Source organism: Brachyhypopomus gauderio, chromosome 8 (assembly GCF_052324685.1).
Source record: "Brachyhypopomus gauderio isolate BG-103 chromosome 8, BGAUD_0.2, whole genome shotgun sequence".
NCBI classification, from domain to species: domain Eukaryota; kingdom Metazoa; phylum Chordata; class Actinopteri; order Gymnotiformes; family Hypopomidae; genus Brachyhypopomus; species Brachyhypopomus gauderio.
In genome coordinates this window covers 12,370,739-12,390,392 of record NC_135218.1, presented here as the reverse complement: position 1 = coordinate 12,390,392, position 19,654 = coordinate 12,370,739, and the positions used below count along the sequence as shown (strand labels likewise).

At 40.1% G+C, this 19,654-nt stretch overlaps 4 protein-coding genes across 5 annotated transcripts; 1 reads left to right on the top strand and 3 right to left on the bottom strand.

Annotated features, from left to right (window-relative positions):
* eefsec (eukaryotic elongation factor, selenocysteine-tRNA-specific) lies at positions 1-6,421 on the bottom strand. 2 transcript variants are annotated; one of them, XM_077014479.1, is made up of 7 exons: positions 5,816-5,952; positions 4,407-4,693; positions 4,157-4,253; positions 3,812-3,976; positions 2,983-3,618; positions 2,515-2,671; positions 1-1,235 (listed from the first exon to the last, which is right to left on the bottom strand). In XM_077014479.1, the coding sequence occupies exons 1-7, from the start codon at positions 5,843-5,845 to the stop codon at positions 1,060-1,062; spliced, it is 1,548 nt and encodes a 515-aa protein (XP_076870594.1). In that variant the 5' UTR covers positions 5,846-5,952; the 3' UTR covers positions 1-1,059. The 2 variants fall into 2 exon arrangements, with proteins under 2 accessions (XP_076870594.1, XP_076870593.1); XM_077014478.1 differs by having other exon boundaries at positions 5-1,235; positions 4,407-4,614; positions 5,816-6,421.
* A 456-nt stretch (positions 6,422-6,877) lies between these two features.
* ruvbl1 (RuvB-like AAA ATPase 1) lies at positions 6,878-11,972 on the top strand. Its single transcript, XM_077014487.1, has 11 exons — positions 6,878-7,170; positions 7,590-7,676; positions 7,816-7,948; positions 8,553-8,704; positions 8,799-8,888; positions 9,398-9,547; positions 9,660-9,723; positions 10,740-10,938; positions 11,026-11,128; positions 11,210-11,301; positions 11,483-11,972. Exons 1-11 carry the CDS (start codon positions 7,030-7,032, stop codon positions 11,640-11,642), a joined length of 1,371 nt encoding a protein of 456 aa, XP_076870602.1. The 5' UTR covers positions 6,878-7,029; the 3' UTR covers positions 11,643-11,972.
* A 168-nt stretch (positions 11,973-12,140) lies between these two features.
* On the bottom strand, positions 12,141-15,032 carry mustn1a (musculoskeletal, embryonic nuclear protein 1a). Its single transcript, XM_077014496.1, has 3 exons — positions 14,871-15,032; positions 14,667-14,796; positions 12,141-12,262 (listed from the first exon to the last, which is right to left on the bottom strand). The coding sequence occupies exons 1-3, from the start codon at positions 14,877-14,879 to the stop codon at positions 12,174-12,176; spliced, it is 228 nt and encodes a 75-aa protein (XP_076870611.1). The 5' UTR covers positions 14,880-15,032; the 3' UTR covers positions 12,141-12,173.
* An 833-nt stretch (positions 15,033-15,865) lies between these two features.
* Positions 15,866-19,555, bottom strand: rft1 (RFT1 homolog). Its single transcript, XM_077014480.1, has 13 exons — positions 19,296-19,555; positions 19,019-19,104; positions 18,825-18,944; positions 18,506-18,695; positions 18,291-18,392; positions 18,080-18,214; positions 17,723-17,801; positions 17,576-17,626; positions 17,310-17,440; positions 17,075-17,219; positions 16,831-16,936; positions 16,413-16,662; positions 15,866-16,322 (listed from the first exon to the last, which is right to left on the bottom strand). Exons 1-13 carry the CDS (start codon positions 19,356-19,358, stop codon positions 16,161-16,163), a joined length of 1,620 nt encoding a protein of 539 aa, XP_076870595.1. The 5' UTR covers positions 19,359-19,555; the 3' UTR covers positions 15,866-16,160.
* Between the last annotated feature and the right edge of the window lie 99 nt (positions 19,556-19,654).

Genomic DNA, 19,654 nt, shown 5'->3' with positions numbered 1-19,654 from the left:
GTACCTAAGTAATAGGAGTCATGGTATAGTCATTCAACAAAAGTATTTTTTTTAAAGGCCACAATCACACACTTCTGTGATGAGTGAGTGAGTGAGTGAGAGAGAGAGAGAGTTGTGCCCTGCAGTGTTTAGCTGAATACTCTTGTTCCTGTTGTAATTAATGAAAGAAACTCAACTCTGCTTCATGTTTATACAGAGCACAGGAAAACCTTGACACACACACGACATACAACACACACAGAATGGTCATATCCACACTGCTAATAGAAGAGAAACTGAGACAATGTGGGAATATTTTGTTATACAATTTGTGAATTAGAAAATACTTTTGCCTTATAGGTTGTTTCCTTTGAGCAGATGAATAGTATATGAACTCTTATATGCCAAGTAATGTTTAACACCCACTGTAACATTTGTGGCAAATGACAAACGCACACAGCAGATGGCTGGGGTGAAATTAAAAAATGCTCAAAAATCAGGGTACATGAGGTCAAAATACACATGATTTGACAACAGAAAATATGTCCTACCATTAATTTTGTTTACTCACACAAAGACATATTTAATATTCCACTACTGAATATGGTAAACCTAAGAGCAACATGTCCAACGAGAGCTGAAGTCCACTTAGCTGTGAAGGGGAACAGTCCCAACAATCGGCATCAGTTTAGTGTTGGCTCCAAAGTGCCTGAAGGTCACAGTCCTCCGAGCAGCACTTTGGAGATGGCCAGAAATGCAGCTCTCTACATGGGAATACCAGACTAAGCCCTAGAGCACAACTGCGGTGAAATTGATTTGTTTGTCTTTTTTCTTCATCTAGCAGACCATGGTATATACAAATTAAGTACACAGTTTTTTTAAAGAATGTACAGTCTTTTATTCCAGAGAGAAAATATATGAAGACTTCAAAATAACAGAACGCCAAACAGATGAAGACATTCATACGTACATACACCTTCCACACTCACGTGCCCAGCAACTCATCTGTCATGCACTGCTGTCATGCAGAAAAACTCCTGTCAAGTGGTCTTTCCCACAGCAATTAGTGTTGTTTAATATTCAAAACTGTACCATCTTTTTTTGGGGGTCATAAACGTATCTTTTGAAGTTCAGGTGAATGGTGATTGGCTGAGAGTCTGTCTTGGCTTGTTCTTCATTGGTCGGTTCATTTTTGGCCTTTCCTTTTTTCTTGGAAGAAGAGGAAAGCAGCTGCTTTGTTTCTTCCTTTAGTCCCTCTGGAATTAAAAAGATTTTTTAGCAAAAGGTAACAATGAAAATGTGAAATGAAATGTGAAATTAAATCCTCAGTGTTGACATGAAGACAAGTATGACAAGAGTCACTTACTCCAAAATCCAAAGATTTCCTAAGGAAAGTATCTGTTCATAATTACGGTAAGTATGGCCATCCCTAATTATGCTTTTAGAGTTTTAACTAAAACTCGCTGTCAAAGAGAAAATGTTTAATAGGATCCTCAGTATTTTGAGGATTCTGGCCATGATTTGTATGAAACCACATTTCTGTGCATTGTGCTTTTGATAGCAAAAACTGGCCTCTGAATTACAATCATTTTAATCTACGGTGTGGCAATGTAATATTAGAGGTTAAAATTATTATAGATTAAAATTCTAAAAGGCTGCTGAGTGATGATCAGTGGTAAACCTTTTTAAATTGCCATTTAATTTTATTTGTCACAAGATTTTCACAAGGTTTGCACCAAATTCAAACATTATATTATGATTATGGTTTTCTCATACCCTGACTCAGACCATAGATTCTCAAACCAAAGACAGCAAATGGACCAAAGCCTACCATGTCAAAATATGCCTTAGCTCATAACCACGTTCTGTATAGTACATAGTACTACAATGTCAAAATTAAAGACAATATCAACTGATCCAGTTGTTTCTATATTCAAGCTGAGAAAATTGTTTTCAAGTTCAGGCCACATTTTTCTTCTTTTTGTTAATTTTTTTAGATCCAACCTGCAAAAGTGATATCTGCACTAAAAGAAATCTGTGTCTACGCATATGTTTAAATTCTATAAAAGAGCCTTTAGGGTAAGGAAAAGGACAAGTATTTTCAAGTGTGATTAAAATAAAGTGACTCTACATGTGTGTCAGGGGCATTACATCTCTCTGCCAGTCTATACATAAATAGACACGCACACACACACGCACACGCACACGTATATACTACAGCCAAAAGTTTTGACACACCTTCTTATTCAATGCTCATTCAATTGTTTATTTCCATGACTATTTACATTGTAGATTCACTGAAGGCATCAAAACTATAAATGAATACATGTGGAGTTATGTACTTAACAAAAAAAAGGTGAAATAACTGAAAATATGTTTTATATTTTAGTTTCTTCAAAATGGCCACCCTTTGCTCTGATTACTGCATTGCACACTCTTGGAATTCTCTTATTTACATTGTGTACACAAACACACACAAATAAAAAAAACTTTCTTTACATATCCTTATCACTTATATGTAAGTGTGTTACATACCTGGCACTCTAATTTTGATCTTGCCACTCTGACCAAAGCCACCTTCAATGATCCCTGCTTCTCCTGATGAAAGTGTAACCTTTAACCCCACAAACAGTTGAAGATTGGTCTCTTTCTTGAACAGGTTTTTGCCTATCACAGTGTAGTCATCAGTCACCTGACCACAGAGAATAAGGAGTTAAGTGCAGTTAGTGAACTATAAATTATACATATTATTTAGGGAGGTTTTGGACACTTCCTAGTTTAGTGTCAGACAGAAAAATATATGCTACAATCTAATCTGGAAATATTTCTTACAGTACATTTAAATGTCCAGTGATACAATTCCTACTTAATACACACACGCGCACACACGCGCGCACACACACACACACACACACACACACACACACACACACACACACACACACACACACACACACACACAGCTTCATTGTAAGATTCAGAATAACGGATTTGTCGTGTTACCCGTTCTACTGCTCCTTCTTTGTGCTTGTCTTTACTGATTTTAAGCCTTGGCAGTGACGTCTCTGTGTAGTTTTTGTCTTCGAAGCCCTCCAGCAGCTTTCCGTGGAACACAAGTCTGCATGTATTACTGTGAATATCAGAATCCAGGCGTGAGCCAATCACCAAGCACAGCGGTGGACATGTGACCGGCCGCTCAAACTCTAGTAACGCCCACTGCTCAGGTTCCCGCCCCTCAGCTTCTCCCTGCCCAGTCAAATACTCCTCCTGGTGATGAAACTCCCAGTCAAATGAGAAGGAGTCTGGACTCGCTTCTGTAGCTGAGGGACTTCCGCCTGAGGGCACTCCAGATTGGCTATGGGACGCCCGGCTGAAGAATGAAACACGCGCCATGACCGTTTCGTGTCCGATGGTGATGTGGAATTTGGAACGGCTACTTATTGCGCCGCGGTAGTACTGGATCTTCTGCGCAGTGATAATGCCAGCGTGAAGGGTGTTTACAGAGCCAGGCGTACACACCAGGCCACGCTCCAGCAGTTTGGGGTCGAACTGCGTCACACACACACCTACCCGATCCCCTTGCATCGCACTGGGAACTGGCTTACGAAACATCTGTACTGACTTCACCTTGCGGGTCACCTAAGGATCACAGCAAACTGATCAGACAAAAATATGCACTACAACCAGTATTGATAACAGTACAGAGCTCCATTTGAGCTCCAAGTTTAGTAACATCAGTTAATGTAATGACGTGTGTTTGTGTGAGCACTTCAATGATGCAGTTATCCACACAATATAGATGTGTAATGTATGTGCATGTGTGTGTGTGTACCTTAAGTGCAGGTATCTCAAGTGTATCATTGACATGGAGCGCCCCCTGCAGAACAGTGCCAGTAATTACCGTTCCCTGGCCACGAATAGAGAAACAGTGATCCACAGCCATGAGCAGAGAACCAGATGGGTCTCTGTGAGGCAGGAATGCCTGGGCCTTCAGCAACTAAATACAGGCATCAAACAAAACACATTTCTCATGATACATAACTTAGAGGTACATATCAGACTACATCCACAGACAACAAACTCCAGTAGTCAATGTAATATGGGGTTGTGTTGGTGGAATGCAGCACAAATGTGAACTTGTTGTACCAATATTAGGTTGTACCAATGTATGTCTGACCTGCATGAGCTCAGCAATCCCCTGAGCTTCCTCTGTATCTGGAGCCTCTGGTCCTCCTGGTTTTGCTGCCACGGCGATGACAGGGCAACCTTTAAATCTAATGAAATTAGAACAGCCATGATGAAAACAAGAGGGTTTAAGAAGTTACCTGGAGCTACCATACCAGAACTCCTCTGCAACATTTCCAGTATTTATTTTTTGCCATACTATATTTCACGTATCTTTGCATGGGATTTCTGTTTATATTTACCTGGTGTTTTCCAATGTTTTGTGCATCCTCTTGGTCATCTTGTCAATGGCACTCTGTTTTTTGTTTCTAGGCAATAGGTCTATTTTATTGAGGATGATGACCATGCGTGAGCAGGTGAGCTGTCCAATCAGGAGACACTCTGCTGTTTGTGTCTGCATACCTTTTACAATGTCAACCACCAACAGCATCAGATCAATGATCTGAGCACCTAAACACACACACACACACACACACACACACACACACACACACACACACACACACACACACACACAAAACATAAGAACCTAAAAACACAAAAAAAGACAAAGACAAAGACAGAGCCCAGAATGGAGAATGAGACAGAGAAGAAAGGGAGGGAAGAGAGAGAGAAGTGAAGGATAGAAAGAGGAGGGGAGAAAGAGAAGGGGGGGGGGGTCTTGTTATGTCTTTCCTTTCTCTCCTTGGCACACGTTCTTTACTGAGTGATCCCCTCGGGGGGCAGAGAGGAAGTTTAGATGGAACCTTAAACAGCAGCTTTCCGCCTTAATCAACCACATGTGCCCCCCACACTACATCCTCATAAGTAGACTTGACCCTGTCCTTTCTCTTCTCCCTTCCTCCATTCTTTTCTTTTTATAAAATATGTTTAGTCCTTGTTAAGTGAGGCCTCTGAAGATTTTGCTTCCCTCTGAATGCACCCTCTCTAACCGCAGGGCCTCTGAGACATGGTCGATGTAAGATGTAAGATATCTGGCTTAATCTCTACATCTTAATTCAGCTGTGCACAAGACCAGTGACAACCATGTAACCATGTTTTTACTAAAGCATCAACCTTTTCAAAAGAATACTTCTGTATCATGACTAGTCCTGCATTGTGCACTTTTTTAACATGTCTGAATTTAAATTAAAAACTTTATTATATGTTTTTTTTCTGAGAATCCACATCAAAATCTTTCAACAGAAAATAAAATGAAAGAAAAAATGAGAATAGACTATTGTGAATTCTTAGCGCGTAGGGTAAGTGAATGTGCATTTTGGGTCATATTAGTAAAAACTTTAGCAGGTCTATCGCCACCTTCTGATCGTAACTGGAAGTGCATGGTCTTATGCAAACCAAATTAGTAGTACTTCTCGACTACTTTCCATTACGTCTTTTTAATAAATGCATATATGATAGAATATAATAAGTTATTCATGGTTTTATGCCTTTTATGCAATGCCAGTCCATTTTTTTTAGCAAAACACTGCTGGAGATGGAGAAAGAGAAGGAGATGAAATTGTCATAAGCTTAGATTTAATCTTTGTACAGCCGTAAAATAATACCCTAACATCCATCTACGTTTCGTCTCTTTCATCGGAACGCTTCACAGGGGACCGACCACAATGCGTTCATAAGAGAATCAGGGCAATCTGAAGCAGACACTCACCACCAATGATGGTGCGGATGAGGGAGGCATGTCCCGGGCAGTCAACCAGCGTGAACTGCAAATGGTCGAATCGATCTCCGCAGGCTTGTGTTAGATGTTCGGGCAAAGGCACCATGAGCGCACTGAAGCCCAGGTCCAGGGTGATCCCGCGCTCTTTGGACTGCGGGTTCTTGTCGAACGCGGCCGTGGACGCGGTGCTGCTCAGCGCGCGTGCGAGCGACGTCTTCCCGCTGTCTACATGGCCGAGGACGCCGACGTTAAAATTGAGGATTCTGGGGACACCGACCCCGGTATTCGCAGCGGGGTCTGCCATACTGGGGATATGTGGTTGTAGGGGATCTGTGTGAAGCAACCGAGCTTGGAGGTAAGGTATAAGTGGACCTAAACGGGACGTTGCTATTTCGGATATTTTCACAACAATCACAAAATAATGTCAACAAACAAACCCGCAGATCTTCCAATCGTACGCGATTAAGCCTAAAATTTTCACGAATGAAAATGACATCCAAGTTAGCTGTAAACACACAACTAAAGTCTGAAGTACGCAAATTTGACAGACACGCTTCCTGCGCTACCGAAAATGTATCCACCTGCAAACATGATCCAGCTTAAGGTTCCAAGCACATTCGATTATATGCGCAGCAACGCTAAAGAAAATGTTACTAAACAGTAATAACCGTATTTACGAATAATACGAATCAATTACATTTGCCAGTTTATTGAAACGAGCAAAAAAATTAACATTATGTAATGACAAAGCAAATATTATTATATCAGTAAAGAGAAAATGAATTTAAAGGTCAATCCTTAAATTGGCATTTGAATATTATTTATTTAATGACTGGTCATAGAGATCTTGTCTGGCTAATCGGGAGTAAAAGCCAATGCATACGAATAAATATAAATATTGCAAATGTTTCGATAGGGATTTTCAAACTCGTACACAAACGGAAAAGGGGCGTGTCTTAAGACGTTGATTCCTGATGGGCATCAATATCGCCCAATGAGCTAAATCTTCTGAGCACCAGCAACCAATGCTTACAAGGCGAAACACAAAAAACCACTTCCTGAAATTTCCTTGGTAACACGCATGGAAACGCGGTCCCCGTGTTTGCAGTCGCGCCGATTTCAACGACAAAAACACATAACTGGTTTTGAAGGCAGTTTAGAGTTTTACTTGCTTATTTCAAGCTTTTGTATCACAAAAGACAGTCATGAAGATCGAAGAAGTGAAAAGCACAACAAAGACCCAGCGCATCGCGTCTCACAGCCATGTGAAAGGCCTTGGACTAGATGAAGCCGGCAATGCGAAGCAGTCATCGTCCGGCCTGGTGGGGCAGGAGACCGCTAGAGAGGTAACGTTCACTGGCTTGTTGGCTACATACTCTTAGAATTAAATTAGATAACATATTCAGCATATTAACATTTTGTAATTTAATTAAAAATTCATTGCTTAATTTAATGTCAAAATATTAATCTTCATAATATATTGTGTTTGGGGTTTTTCCTAGTTACAGGTATTGTTGACCCTTTTTGAAGAAAAAGTTGATTACAACATGGCATTTAACAACAAAGAGCAATATTGCTCAGATTTACTTACTTTTGCAACTATAAAACTTGCTCCAAAAATTTTACACAAGATATAAAGCAAACAAGCATCTAAGTAGCTTGTTGAACATGATGGTTGAACATTTGTAACAATTGAGGATAATCCATAAATTACGAGTGAAAGCTGTTTCACTTTCTGACTTGCTTGTTACTAAATGTTTTTCAGGCCTGTGGCATAATTGTAGATCTTATTCGTTCCAAAAAGATGGCTGGTAGAGCGGTTTTATTGGCTGGGCCGCCTGGAACTGGAAAGGTATACAGTATTACTGTGGTTACTTTTGTCCCTCAATGTGAAACATTACATGTAATTGTAGTGATATGTCATGCTTTTGACCATATGAAAAATGTAAGAATTTGAGTATGTGTCTGTGTTCTTGATTTACACCTACCAGACTGCCTTAGCATTGGCCATGGCACAGGACCTGGGGAATAAGGTTCCTTTCTGTCCTATGGTGGGGAGTGAGGTGTACTCATCAGAAATCAAGAAGACAGAGGTACTTATGGAGAACTTCAGGAGAGCTATTGGTAAGTCCATACGCAGGGATAAGGAAAGAGAATTCCTCTACAGACAAGTCCATGATCCAAGCCAAAACCTGCTCACATGCTAGAGCTTCTTCTGAGGCTTCATATACATTTTGCTGCTCATCCTGATGATGAAATTAGAGAAAAGGAAACATTTGGAATGAGAACTGATGAATAGGATTTGTGTGTGTGTGTGTGTGTGTGTGTGTGTGTTGACACAACCTGTCAAGAGGCAAGGAAATAGAGTAAGAAAGAGGTTACATTACACTCACCTCTCAAAAGAAGGATACTGTGTGAGGCCAGAGAGGGTCGTTTATCTGTCTGTCATCACAACTGCGGACATTTGCCCTTTTCTTCTGGCATGTACGCACGCACGCGCACACACACATAGTTACCTAATACAGACAGGCAGTGTGCTGCTGAAACAGTGGCTACTGTGTGGTAAAGCCTGCAAAACTACACCATTATTAACACTCAACGTCAAATAATAGTTGAATATTATAGTGGAATAATTGAGTGCATTTATATAAGGTAGTGTGTTTTCTTTCTGTAGTCTGTGACTACTGATGTCCTTTCATCAGTTACATTTCTATTTATGTCTGCGTAGGTCTGCGGATTAAAGAAACTAAAGAAGTGTATGAAGGTGAGGTGACAGAACTGACACCATGCGAGACGGAGAATCCCATGGGCGGTTATGGCAAAACCATTAGTCACGTCATCATCGGCCTGAAAACGGGGAAGGGTACTAAACAGCTGAAGGTAAAATAATCAAAAATGGTGTTCTTGAACATGTATGCTTGTTGCAGTTGAGCTTCTTGTACACGCATACATGTTGTGATTTGTTGTGACGCAGCTTGATCCCAGTATCTATGAGAGTTTACAAAAGGAGAGGGTGGAGGTTGGCGATGTCATCTACATTGAAGCTAACAGTGGGGCAGTCAAGGTAAGGACACACACGAGCTATTCCCTTCTTGCACACTCTCCAGTTTAGGTGTGTTGATTTATTCTTTAGTCAGTGCAGGTGGGCAATGCCGTCTGGCAAAGGATGAAAGGGAAGACTGTATTTCATTCTGCTGAAAGATCGTTCATGCTCTTCATATACACAAGTGCGCACACACACACACATTGTGGCACAATTCCATGAAATGTCACTTTCTCACTTTCAACAGTACTGAATTTGTAAAGAAGCCTTCTTATGAATATTGGGGTCACCTTTAATATTTTTCAAGATGGTTTTTGGGACTCAAACCAAACACAAAGGACAGCTACTTGTTTGATCTGTCACGACTGTCTGGGTCTGATTATTAAGTGAAGTGATGAATATTAGGTGAAGATCATTAGATAATGGTTAAGCTTTACCTTTTCTATCTGCTAATAATGGTGAATAAATATATGGCACTTACTTCATGTTTTAGAACAGTGATTGGTCACTGTGCTGTAATTGGTCCACAGAGGCAGGGACGTTGCGACACATTTGCTACAGAATTTGATTTGGAGGCAGAAGAATATGTGCCACTGCCCAAAGGAGATGTGCACAAGAAGAAAGAGATTATTCAAGATGTTACGCTTCATGACCTAGACATAGCCAACGCGCGACCTCAGGTAAACACATGTGCACAGAATTTACATATGCACTCTCTGTGTAAGACATCGAATGCACTACGTAAATGCATGTAACACATGGTGTCATACCTGTTCTGGCTTTGTGTTTCAGGGTGGCCAGGACATTCTTTCTATGATGGGTCAGCTAATGAAACCCAAGAAGACTGAGATCACAGGTAGGATGTGTTCTTTAGACATACATACACTAGGGTGTTTCTTATTTGGGGTAAAAAAATTTTTTTTTGTTTTTCAGTGGGCCACCCACTGAAATGGTTCATTTTGGTGAGAAAATAAATGTGTAAAAATTTCAAGGGGAAAAAAACATTTTTACTGGGCGCTACCAGTCATTGAAATTTAAGGCATATTTTACTATGCGCTCTTAGTCATTAACATAGGAAAAAATCATAAAACTGATGGAGACTGGTGATAATGACTCATTTACTTGGTACACATTTATTTACTTATTACATGCATTAAAAACATCCATTTTCTGTCATTGCATTTCTACTTATTTATTAAAAGACGTTGCGTTGGCATGGGCAATATCGAATAGTTCTTCTAACCCAGGGGTCACCAACGTGGTGCCCGCGGGCACCATGTCGCCCGCGAGGACGTTATGAGTCGCCCGCGGGCTTGTTTTAAAAACAGCTCACTATATTGCCATGCACCAAAGCGCTGCATCGTTTATGTTTTTGCTGCTATTAGCGATTGTCCGCGGATGCTAGCGGTCTTCCCGCTTAGCAATTGACACGCGCACACGAACCCAATCCCCCCCCCCCGCTCAACAACTTTCGTTCGCCACCCCGTTCGGAACAATTAAGCATTATAGACACAATTTTGCACACTAAAAGTAAAAGAATTACTAAATAAAAGAGATTTGTACGCTAAGCACCAACCACTTTTGTTGCTTAACATCATATGCAACATGAGCATTTTTAGGGTACATTTGCGCAATACTGTAGGGTCGGTAGCGACCCCTAAAAATCATTCTATAAAAAAATTTAAAAGGTATTACTTTTTTATGATAATGAACCAAATGGCAGGGTGGCCCATGCAAAAATCGAATCTTCAAAAATAAGAAACACCCTAACATACACTGCATAATTAGTATTCCAGTTTTGCTGCTTTTTCTGTTGCGCTGATTCCTTGTATGAACACATGTACAAATTGCATTTTGTGTGTGTGTGTATAGACAAGCTGCGAGGAGAGATCAATAAGGTGGTGAACAGGTATATAGATCAAGGTGTGGCAGAGCTGGTGCCTGGTGTTCTGTTTATCGATGAGGTTCACATGTTGGATATTGAGTGTTTCACGTACCTCCATCGAGCTCTGGAGAGCTCCATCGCACCCATCGTAGTGTTCGCATCCAACAGAGGAAACTGCCTCATTAGGTAAGACTCTTAGCTAGTCTCATTATGCGAAGATGATTTGATGGGATGCTGCCAGCAAGTTGTTTTGATTGCTTTCTGTTTTCTCAGGGGGACAGAGGATATCAGCTCTCCTCATGGAATACCTCTTGATCTACTAGACAGAGTCATGATCATCAGAACCATGTTGTACACTCCTCAGGAAATGAAACAGGTGAATGTATAAAGAGAAAGAGACAGGCAAAGATCCATCTATCCTGTGCTAATTTCCGTGTGCCTATCTCTCCCTTTCCAGATAATTAAAATCCGAGCTCAAACGGAGGGCATCAACATTAGTGAGGAAGCTCTATCTCACCTGGGAGAGATTGGCACCAAGACTACCCTCAGGTAACCCAGAAAGACACACGCACAACACATTAGTTCTCTCCATTCACTACAATGTTCCACATACCTTAATAAGACATGGAGTATAAATAGAATGTACTTTTAATTATCCTCTAAAAATACTCAAAACAGTTTATAGCTGATGTAGATTGAAGTAATTGATTACTTTGGGGGGTGTGTGTAGGTATGCAGTGCAGCTTTTGACTCCTGCCAATCTGCTGGCCCGAGTTCAGGGGAAGGAAGGTGTGGACAGAGAACATGTGGAAGAAATTAACGAGCTCTTCTACGACGCCAAGTCTTCTGCAAAGATACTGCAGGACCAGCACACCAAGTTCATGAAATAAGGCCCTCTCTTTCAGCCTATCAGCTGCTTGCTCACTTGAGTTATTTGGCCACAGCTGAGATGTCCGTAAAATGGAAGAAATCTTTAGACCAAACGTTTCATAGGTCAGCAAAGCCATCGCACTCATTTTATGATGAATCTGGTAATGGAAAATTTTCCCTTACTGGATTATTTCTTCAGCCACCTGTGCATTTTCATTTTCATTCTCTGATCTTTTTGCTTTTTTCTTTGGAGCAGAAGGTTTTTTTTCATGCTGTTTGTTTTTTAGAAAAACATGTTTTGAATGTAAAAATGTGAATGCAATACATTTAAATAAATCTCTTTATAACTATGTATTTTATATTTCATGACAATTCACTGGAAATTATAGAAAGTCCTGGCATCATTGTCATTACTAAAGCATACATTACTCTGTAGTAGCACAAAGACAAAAAAATGCATATTCCCTATTTAGCACTTTGCACCAGTACATGAAGAAAAATGACAATGTACAAATCTGTTACTTGGAATTTTACTTTATTTTCTTTGTGTGTTATTTTCTTCTGCTGGGTTTGTTGAAGGCGGTCTCTGCTCCTGAGCGAACATTACTGAACACAGATGGAGCCACTTTGCCAGTACGCTCTGGTGGCAGAACACATACATTGACAGGTTAATAGTTAACAGAGCCTTGAGTCATTTAATGAGGCTAACAGGTGTGTAATATATAAACACACACACACACACACACACACACAGGAGATCAAAATTTGAGAACAATGTACTTGTATTTTTTTCCAGAAACAATCTATATTGATCAACATTTGAAAGATTATTATATAAAGATTATTATTATAAGGGTACACCATGCCTCTAAAACAATGATTTACAAAATAAACAAAGTATATCAACATTTAGCAAAAATGCTGTTCTATAATTATGATCACAATGACTAACAGTAAGATTACAACCAAATTTTCTGAAGGTTCCAACAGTCAGTAATCAGTAGGGAGTGTACAGGCCTTTGAATGACCAATACATCTGTGGCCACAGGACATCACTAGTCTCTCACACTGCTCTGGTGGGATTTTGGTCCACTCTTCCACAGTTCTGTGACTTGAGGGTTTCTTGGCCATAACGGTCACCAAAGATTTTCCAGAGGTTGTCTATTGAGTTTAGATTAGGACTCTGGGCTGGCCATTTCATTGTTTCAGTGTTTTCAATTTCAAGATATTGCCCATTTTGCTATGTGACTGGAGCATTGTCATGCATGAAAATTGCTGGCTGATTAAATGCAAGAAAGGAACCACGTGGTGTTGAAGGTTCTGAAGACACTGGCATTCACTCTGCCTTGTAACTGTACGAGAAGTCCAACTCCTGCTGCCGAAAACATTCAGCAAACCATGACACTTCCTCCTCCACTGACTTCTTTACACACTTTGAGTTCAGTCTTTCCCCTGTTTGTCAACAATGTTTCCCATCAGACCCTTCCCATTAGTGCTTTCATCACTAAAATGAACTCTTGGCCACTTCTCTTCTGTCCACACATGGTCAACAATGGTGAGTCTTGCTTTTTGATTCTTTCTGCTAATGAGAGGTTTAGTCACGGCATAGTGGGCTCTCAGTCCAAATGTTCTTAAAGACACTGTATGACTAGACAGATCCTTAGCCTGTTCAGTGTTGAACTTGTGAGCAATTCCAGCTGCAGTGTTGAACCAATTATCCATGGAGATTCACTATATTATCCTGTCTTCTCTTGCATTTGTCTTTTGTGGGCAACCAGCCATCTTGGGGGATTTGAATGAGTTTGTGATCTAAAGAAGCAATATTCTAGAAATCACATACTTGCTATGGTTGTGACAGGATAATCTCTTTGGCCTTCAGCTAGATAGCCTGCTGCCGAAGGGTTTTAGTCACTGTAGCTCACCATTTTTGCAAACTCAGTGAAAACTGGAAGGTTAGTCTGCCAGTTAAATAGGTTAACACCAATAACTTGCGGGTATCTGAAAGTATTCTCTAATTTTGATCAGTGCTCTTTTTCAAGTATATCATTTAAATTTTTATGCTGTGATTTAGAATATATACAATGTATGAAATAAGCTTAACATACTGCAATTTCACTCCTGTTAGGATAATTTCACATATGGTTAGTCAATGACCTTGACATTTAGTAAATTTGTCGTTCTCTAATTTTGATCTCCAGTGTGTGTGTGTGTGTGTGTGTGTGTATTGAAGTGCACTACATTTGGAAAGAGGTCCTTCCATTAGCTGTGCAAAGTGCTCTCATTTCACACTCTCTTTTAATATTATGATATTAAGCTTGACAGAGCTAGCAATTAGGTGACAATAATAATTTTACACTCAGCTAGTGGAATCTCCAGGCTATAGTCATCTCCATAACCACTCCTTCACTGTCCACCATGTGTGTGAGAGAGTGTATGCCTGTGTACCCCAGTCTCCAGGCTATAGTCATCTCCATAACCACTCCTTCACTGTCCACCATGTGTGTGAGAGAGTGTATGCCTGTGTACCCCAGTCTCCAGGCTATAGTCATCTCCATAACCACTCCTTCACTGTCCACCATGTGTGTGAGAGAGTGTATGCCTGTGTACCCCAGTCTCCAGGCTATAGTCATCTCCATAACCACTCCTTCACTGTCCACCATGTGTGTGAGAGAGAGTGTATGCCTGTGTACCCCAGTCTCCAGGCTATAGTCATCTCCATAACCACTCCTTCACTGTCCACCATGTGTGTGAGAGAGTGTATGCCTGTGTACCCCAGTCTCCAGGCTATAGTCATCTCCATAACCACTCCTTCACTGTCCACCATGTGTGTGAGAGAGTGTATGCCTGTGTACCCCAGTCTCCAGGCCCTGTACTACTTTATATGGACAGGAAACATCAGGAAGCCTAGCTGAGGCACACATTTGTCAAACCTACCCAAACAAATGGGTCCACAGAAACTTCCTGAGCAGCACTGTCGCTGGACACACACATACACACACACTTCACAGAACCTGAGCTGCTGTAATTTCACGAGCTGTACTCACCACATTCCTCCATCACCTCGAAGGTCTTACTCTTCACTTGTGTCCCAGATGCCAGATTGTCCTTTGCTTGAATCAGATCCTCCTCTTTCATCTCTGGTCTGTTAATTTTCTCCTCTCCCTCCTCCTGAAGCTAGACATCAGGAAAGATAAGTTCCTCTCCTGATGATGACTGCGTTGGCGCTCTAATAAGTAGCTTTCACATACCTGAGACATCTTTAGAGTTTAGGTGGTTAAATCCAAAACTCCACTGAAGTCTTGCAGCTTTACACTGTTCTGTAAACTCCGTTTTGTTCTTTCCTACTTATACATGCACACACCCTTCCTCTGCAGAGTACACACACACAAACCCTAGGGAACTTTAATGTTGTTATCCAGAGCATGAGTCAGATACTCCTCCCACATTCTTTATTTCCTCTGTTCTCACAGTGGTGTAGAAGATAATTGGCCAAATTCTCATTTTAGCTGGTTCCTGCAACTTTGCAATGACAAATGTAAGTGTTAATTAATTCATTGAAATATTTCTCATGTGCTCCTATAGGTCCTCGCTTTGTGTTAGAGGATGGTATGTTTTTAATTTGTTTGGTCCTGTTTTTAAGTCACTGTGAGTCCTCCCTCCTTCATTCCATTTAAATGAGTGTATGGTTTTGTTCATTTTAGAACAGATGGCATCTTTATCATGTATTAAATATAAAAAAAACTTAGATGATCTAGATGAAGGTTTGTCTCATCCTCTTAATTACACTATTTCCCTGCCACCCTGTCACTAGTCCGTTAGCTCAGGGCATTAGAACAGGTATATGACGCAGATCAGACAGATTAAAATAAACAATTTTATTGTTTTGTACTTTCTCCCATAACATCCAATTGCATATATTTCCCCCAATTATGTATTATATGTGGTATCCAGCACCTTTAAGTAAATATCCATTACCTACGTTATTATTATTATTATTATTTTTACGCAAGTAAAAAAAAGGTATATAAAGTGTAGCCACTGTTACAGAAAGCTGTCAGAAAGCCACTTTGTAAACTGTAATAACCCAATATCACTCTTTGGTCTAACTTTAATAAAATGTAATTTTAATCATTTAAAGGCTTCATTTTACTTAATTTTGTCAATCAATTTTCTTTTTCACTTTCACCGTTTACGTTTCAATTTATCAACAGAATATATATATATATATATATATATATATATATATATATATATATATATATATATATATATATATATAATTACATATTACACACACACACAAAAAGTGACACTTGTATTTCATAGACTAAAGCATACACCACAAAATCCATAAAATCATTTGGTTGAGGTATTCCAAGTTTTCAAAAACAGTTTGTGATTAGCCTAGAGTGAACATCAAATGCGTCAGGTAGGTCAGTGGAATACCTATGCAGCTCTTAAAAATATGTGGTCCATATCTGAACACCAAATTCATAGATACAATGTAATTCAATGGCAATGTTTAAGTGGTTACAGACTTATGTCTGTTTATTGCTGTATTTGGGTTGCAGCTGGGTTCGGATGAACTGGACAAGTCTCGTTTCTGTAAGAAACACTACAATGAACACACCTAGTAAACAAACAGCTCCCACGGCGACATGAGCCAGCCTTAGCAACCAGCCACCGTCACAGAATATATGCTGAAATACACAAAGAAAACAATTTTTAGAAGCACTGATTTTACACAACTCATATTCAAATAGTAGTAAATACCACATATACAGCTTTACCTCTGAAAAGGCTGTGAGGATGGAGCTTATCGTGAGGGCGATCAGAACAGCTGAATTTGGGCAGAGCCCAGACAGAGGGGTGTGGTCACTGTGTCTGAAGTAGCGGTGTATGAACACAAGACTATGTATGCTTCGGAGAGCCATGTTGCAGCAGTTTGCCAGGATGAAGCCCACACTCCCCAACAGGCAAGTCAGCCAATAGGAAATCAGTAGAAAGGATGCGGACAGTGCCAGCATCATCAGGTTATACCTGCAAATGAACAGGAGACCCCTATATTTTGAAAACATTACAAAACAAAAAAGCAGCATCTAGAATTCTTTTTGTTACCGAAAGAACTTATTAAAACGATTGTTAATGTGTGAATACACTTATGCTTAGATCTACACTTTCAGCATTTAGAATGGGACATATTCTTACCTGTCCACCTGCTCCTTGCTCATGGCAGCAAAAACAAAACACTCTGTTATGCCATTCAAGGCTAAAAGAAGTACATAAAAACTGTAGCACCTTAGAAGAGTAGGCCCTGCAACACACACACACACACACAGTCCAATATCATACATTACCATTAAATGCTAAATTGTATATGCAAATATATCTATGCTATTCTTAAGTACATTTTAAAAGACATTGTAAAGTTCATAATGTGTGCAGGCTATACCTGTCCCACTGCTCAAAAGTTCCCCTCCATATATATGAAGAGCCAGGTGAGAGTAGGAGTAACCAAATACAGTGATAATCAGACCAATCAGAAGAACCAGCTTCAGTAAACATTCCAGTACATTTGCTGCTATGAAAACGTCATCCTGTGGACCAAGTAACACGCACCAATGTCATCCAAGTTTTGAGCTGCCCGAGGGTCCAGACTAAGGGGATATGTGATTGAATGTACAGACTTGTTTCTGATCCTTTATTTCCCGTCCTCGCTCTAACACTTTGGCGAAGAAAACATAGAAACTCTCCTCAATGGGCAGAAACAGGAACCGAGCCACCATCGAGCCAAGATTGTTCACTATATCATATACCCCTACACAGAAAACACAAGCATGCAGAATGTAAGCCCAACCTAAAGACCACAGAAAGCTGTTTGTGTACTTTTTAATTTCATTTCTATTTGTGTACTTGTATGTAGTTGTATTAGTTTCCTGACCAACACACTCACCCTGGTCTCCAAAGTTGAGAACGTTCAGAAAGGTCATTACGTAGCGCTCCCCTGCAACATAAATTTCCTCAAAGTCTCTTAAAACGTTCAACATGCCGTTACAGATAAATACACGTCAGACCATTGATGTTAGTGTATGTGTATTACCTTCTGTAAGTATCTGTTTGAGAAAGGACTGCTTGAAGAAACTCCAAGTCAGTGTGGCAAGTTTCCAGTTGATCACAGGCTACACACACACATACATGCATACACACACACACACACACACACACACACACACACACACACCTTTTACAAAAAAACTGACATCAACTTATCTTATCTTAGTATGTCCAGACTATTGTACTGTAATCTAAAGGTGCATGAAATAGAATTTTGCATCAATATGTAAGCCGTCAGCTAAGTACCTTATTGTCTTATGACTGAGACAATAAGAAACTAAAGGAATTAAAAAGAGACATAAATGGAGGTCTATTGTAAAGCTAGATAGGAAATTCTCTGCACCTGTCCCTTCACTCTGGAGGGTAGCAGCTCTGAGATGTGTTGTAGAGGGAAGGACTTCCTCTTTGACTCATCAGAACCAAGAAAATGCATGAAGTAGGCAGTGTAACAGAGAACCAGGATCCCTGCATATACACACTATAAACACACACACGGTAAGAAAAACACCAACACAGCAAAAGATCACACACGACATCACACATGTAAACCTCACCTGTGCAGCAGAGAATATATACAGGCCCCACTGAGGAGCAGCGACTACCATTGTTACAGTGAAAACACACTTAGCAATCATGGATAGGCTTTCAGCGATCACCTGTTAAAAAAAAACAAACAAAAAAAAAACATAATGTTTACTATTATTAGATGCAAATTCTATTTGATTCTCGTTTATTATTTCAAGTCAAGTTTTTTTATTATCTTGCTTGCCTTTAAGCGGACAAGCATGTGTGCTTGTGCAAGGACCCAGAGAGGCTCAGACAGCAGCTCTGTAAGTGCAGCTAGGCAGAAGATCATCACAGCAGGTACATAATGTGGAACAGTCTGAGGGTCTGGAGCCTGTAGGACCCACCACCACACACACACAAGAACAACTCCCCAAAGACAGCCTAGTGGCAACCTGAGGACCAAAAAGAGTGAGAAGCAGTGAGAAAATCCAACACACACTAATGATAATATATTCAGATCGCACGTGCATCCTATGATAATACTATGCCCATGGTCTTAAGCTTAAGATGAATCTACATACGTAAGCCATAGCAGGTTGATAACCTGTCTCCAGTTACGTCCCACTGTGTCTCCACTCAGACATGCCCTCCTGAATGCTTCTCTGGACAGAAAAACTAGAGTGGAGTAGAGTAGCATCAACCTAAAACACAAGCAATGCAATGAGTTCACCATACATGTATAATAAGAACAACGTATGTAGGGATATCAACACACCTGACGTTCACCACGCCAATTAATTCTTTGGACACGAAGCGTAAGGTGAAAGCATTCAAGAAGAAGGTTAACGCACGGAACATCACCTAAACAAACGGTGAAAAAAATTAGGGATGCCGAGGCATATTTGAAGTTATCTAGCTCTAGTAACAGATCTGGGGTGAGTTTCCCGAAACGTTCTTAGCGCTAAGTACTTATTAACCTCATACATACGAGGTTACGAAGTACTTAGCGCTACGAACGTTTCGGGAAACCCACCCCAGGACAGTAGGCCTACCTGAAGTAAGACACTATAAGACGCAAGAGTTGATGTACTTCTGAGTATGTCCTCAGAGCCCATGATAAAGACCGATTTAAGCTAATGCACACCACGGAGATAAAATTACTATTATATTTTCTAACGTGTCATCGCATAAACTACGACCTGCACTGCTAACCTACATACATTAGCATTAATTATCTAAAACCATAGAAAATGCTCATAATATAGCTAGTGAGATAGCTGTGACAGCCAAAACATACGTTTACTTATTGAAAACGAACGTCATGAATTTATTTCATAATAAAAGCATACACACGATATAGGCAGCATTAAAATCGTGCTTAAATATATATCAGAACAATCACAGACTTTAT

Coding starts and splice junctions, on each gene's coding strand:
- eefsec (XM_077014478.1), bottom strand. CDS start 6,128: ATGGCAGACCCCGCTGCGAATACCGGGGTCGGTGTCCCCAGAATCCTC. Junction 4,254..4,406: donor AAAACATTGGAAAACACCAG/GTAAATATAAAC, acceptor TAATTTCATTAG/ATTTAAAGGTTGCCCTGTCA. Junction 2,672..2,982: donor AAGAAGGAGCAGTAGAACGG/GTAACACGACAA, acceptor CTCTGTGGTCAG/GTGACTGATGACTACACTGT.
- mustn1a (XM_077014496.1), bottom strand. Junction 12,263..14,666: donor CGAGGTGATGGAGGAATGTG/GTGAGTACAGCT, acceptor TTCTGCCACCAG/AGCGTACTGGCAAAGTGGCT.
- rft1 (XM_077014480.1), bottom strand. CDS start 19,358: ATGGGCTCTGAGGACATACTCAGAAGTACATCAACTCTTGCGTCTTAT. Junction 19,105..19,295: donor CTTATAGTGTCTTACTTCAG/GTAGGCCTACTG, acceptor CCGTTTGTTTAG/GTGATGTTCCGTGCGTTAAC. Junction 18,945..19,018: donor ATTGGCGTGGTGAACGTCAG/GTGTGTTGATAT, acceptor CTTGTGTTTTAG/GTTGATGCTACTCTACTCCA.
- ruvbl1 (XM_077014487.1), top strand. CDS start 7,030: ATGAAGATCGAAGAAGTGAAAAGCACAACAAAGACCCAGCGCATCGCG. Junction 7,677..7,815: donor GGCCGCCTGGAACTGGAAAG/GTATACAGTATT, acceptor TACACCTACCAG/ACTGCCTTAGCATTGGCCAT. Junction 11,129..11,209: donor CTCCTCAGGAAATGAAACAG/GTGAATGTATAA, acceptor CTCCCTTTCCAG/ATAATTAAAATCCGAGCTCA.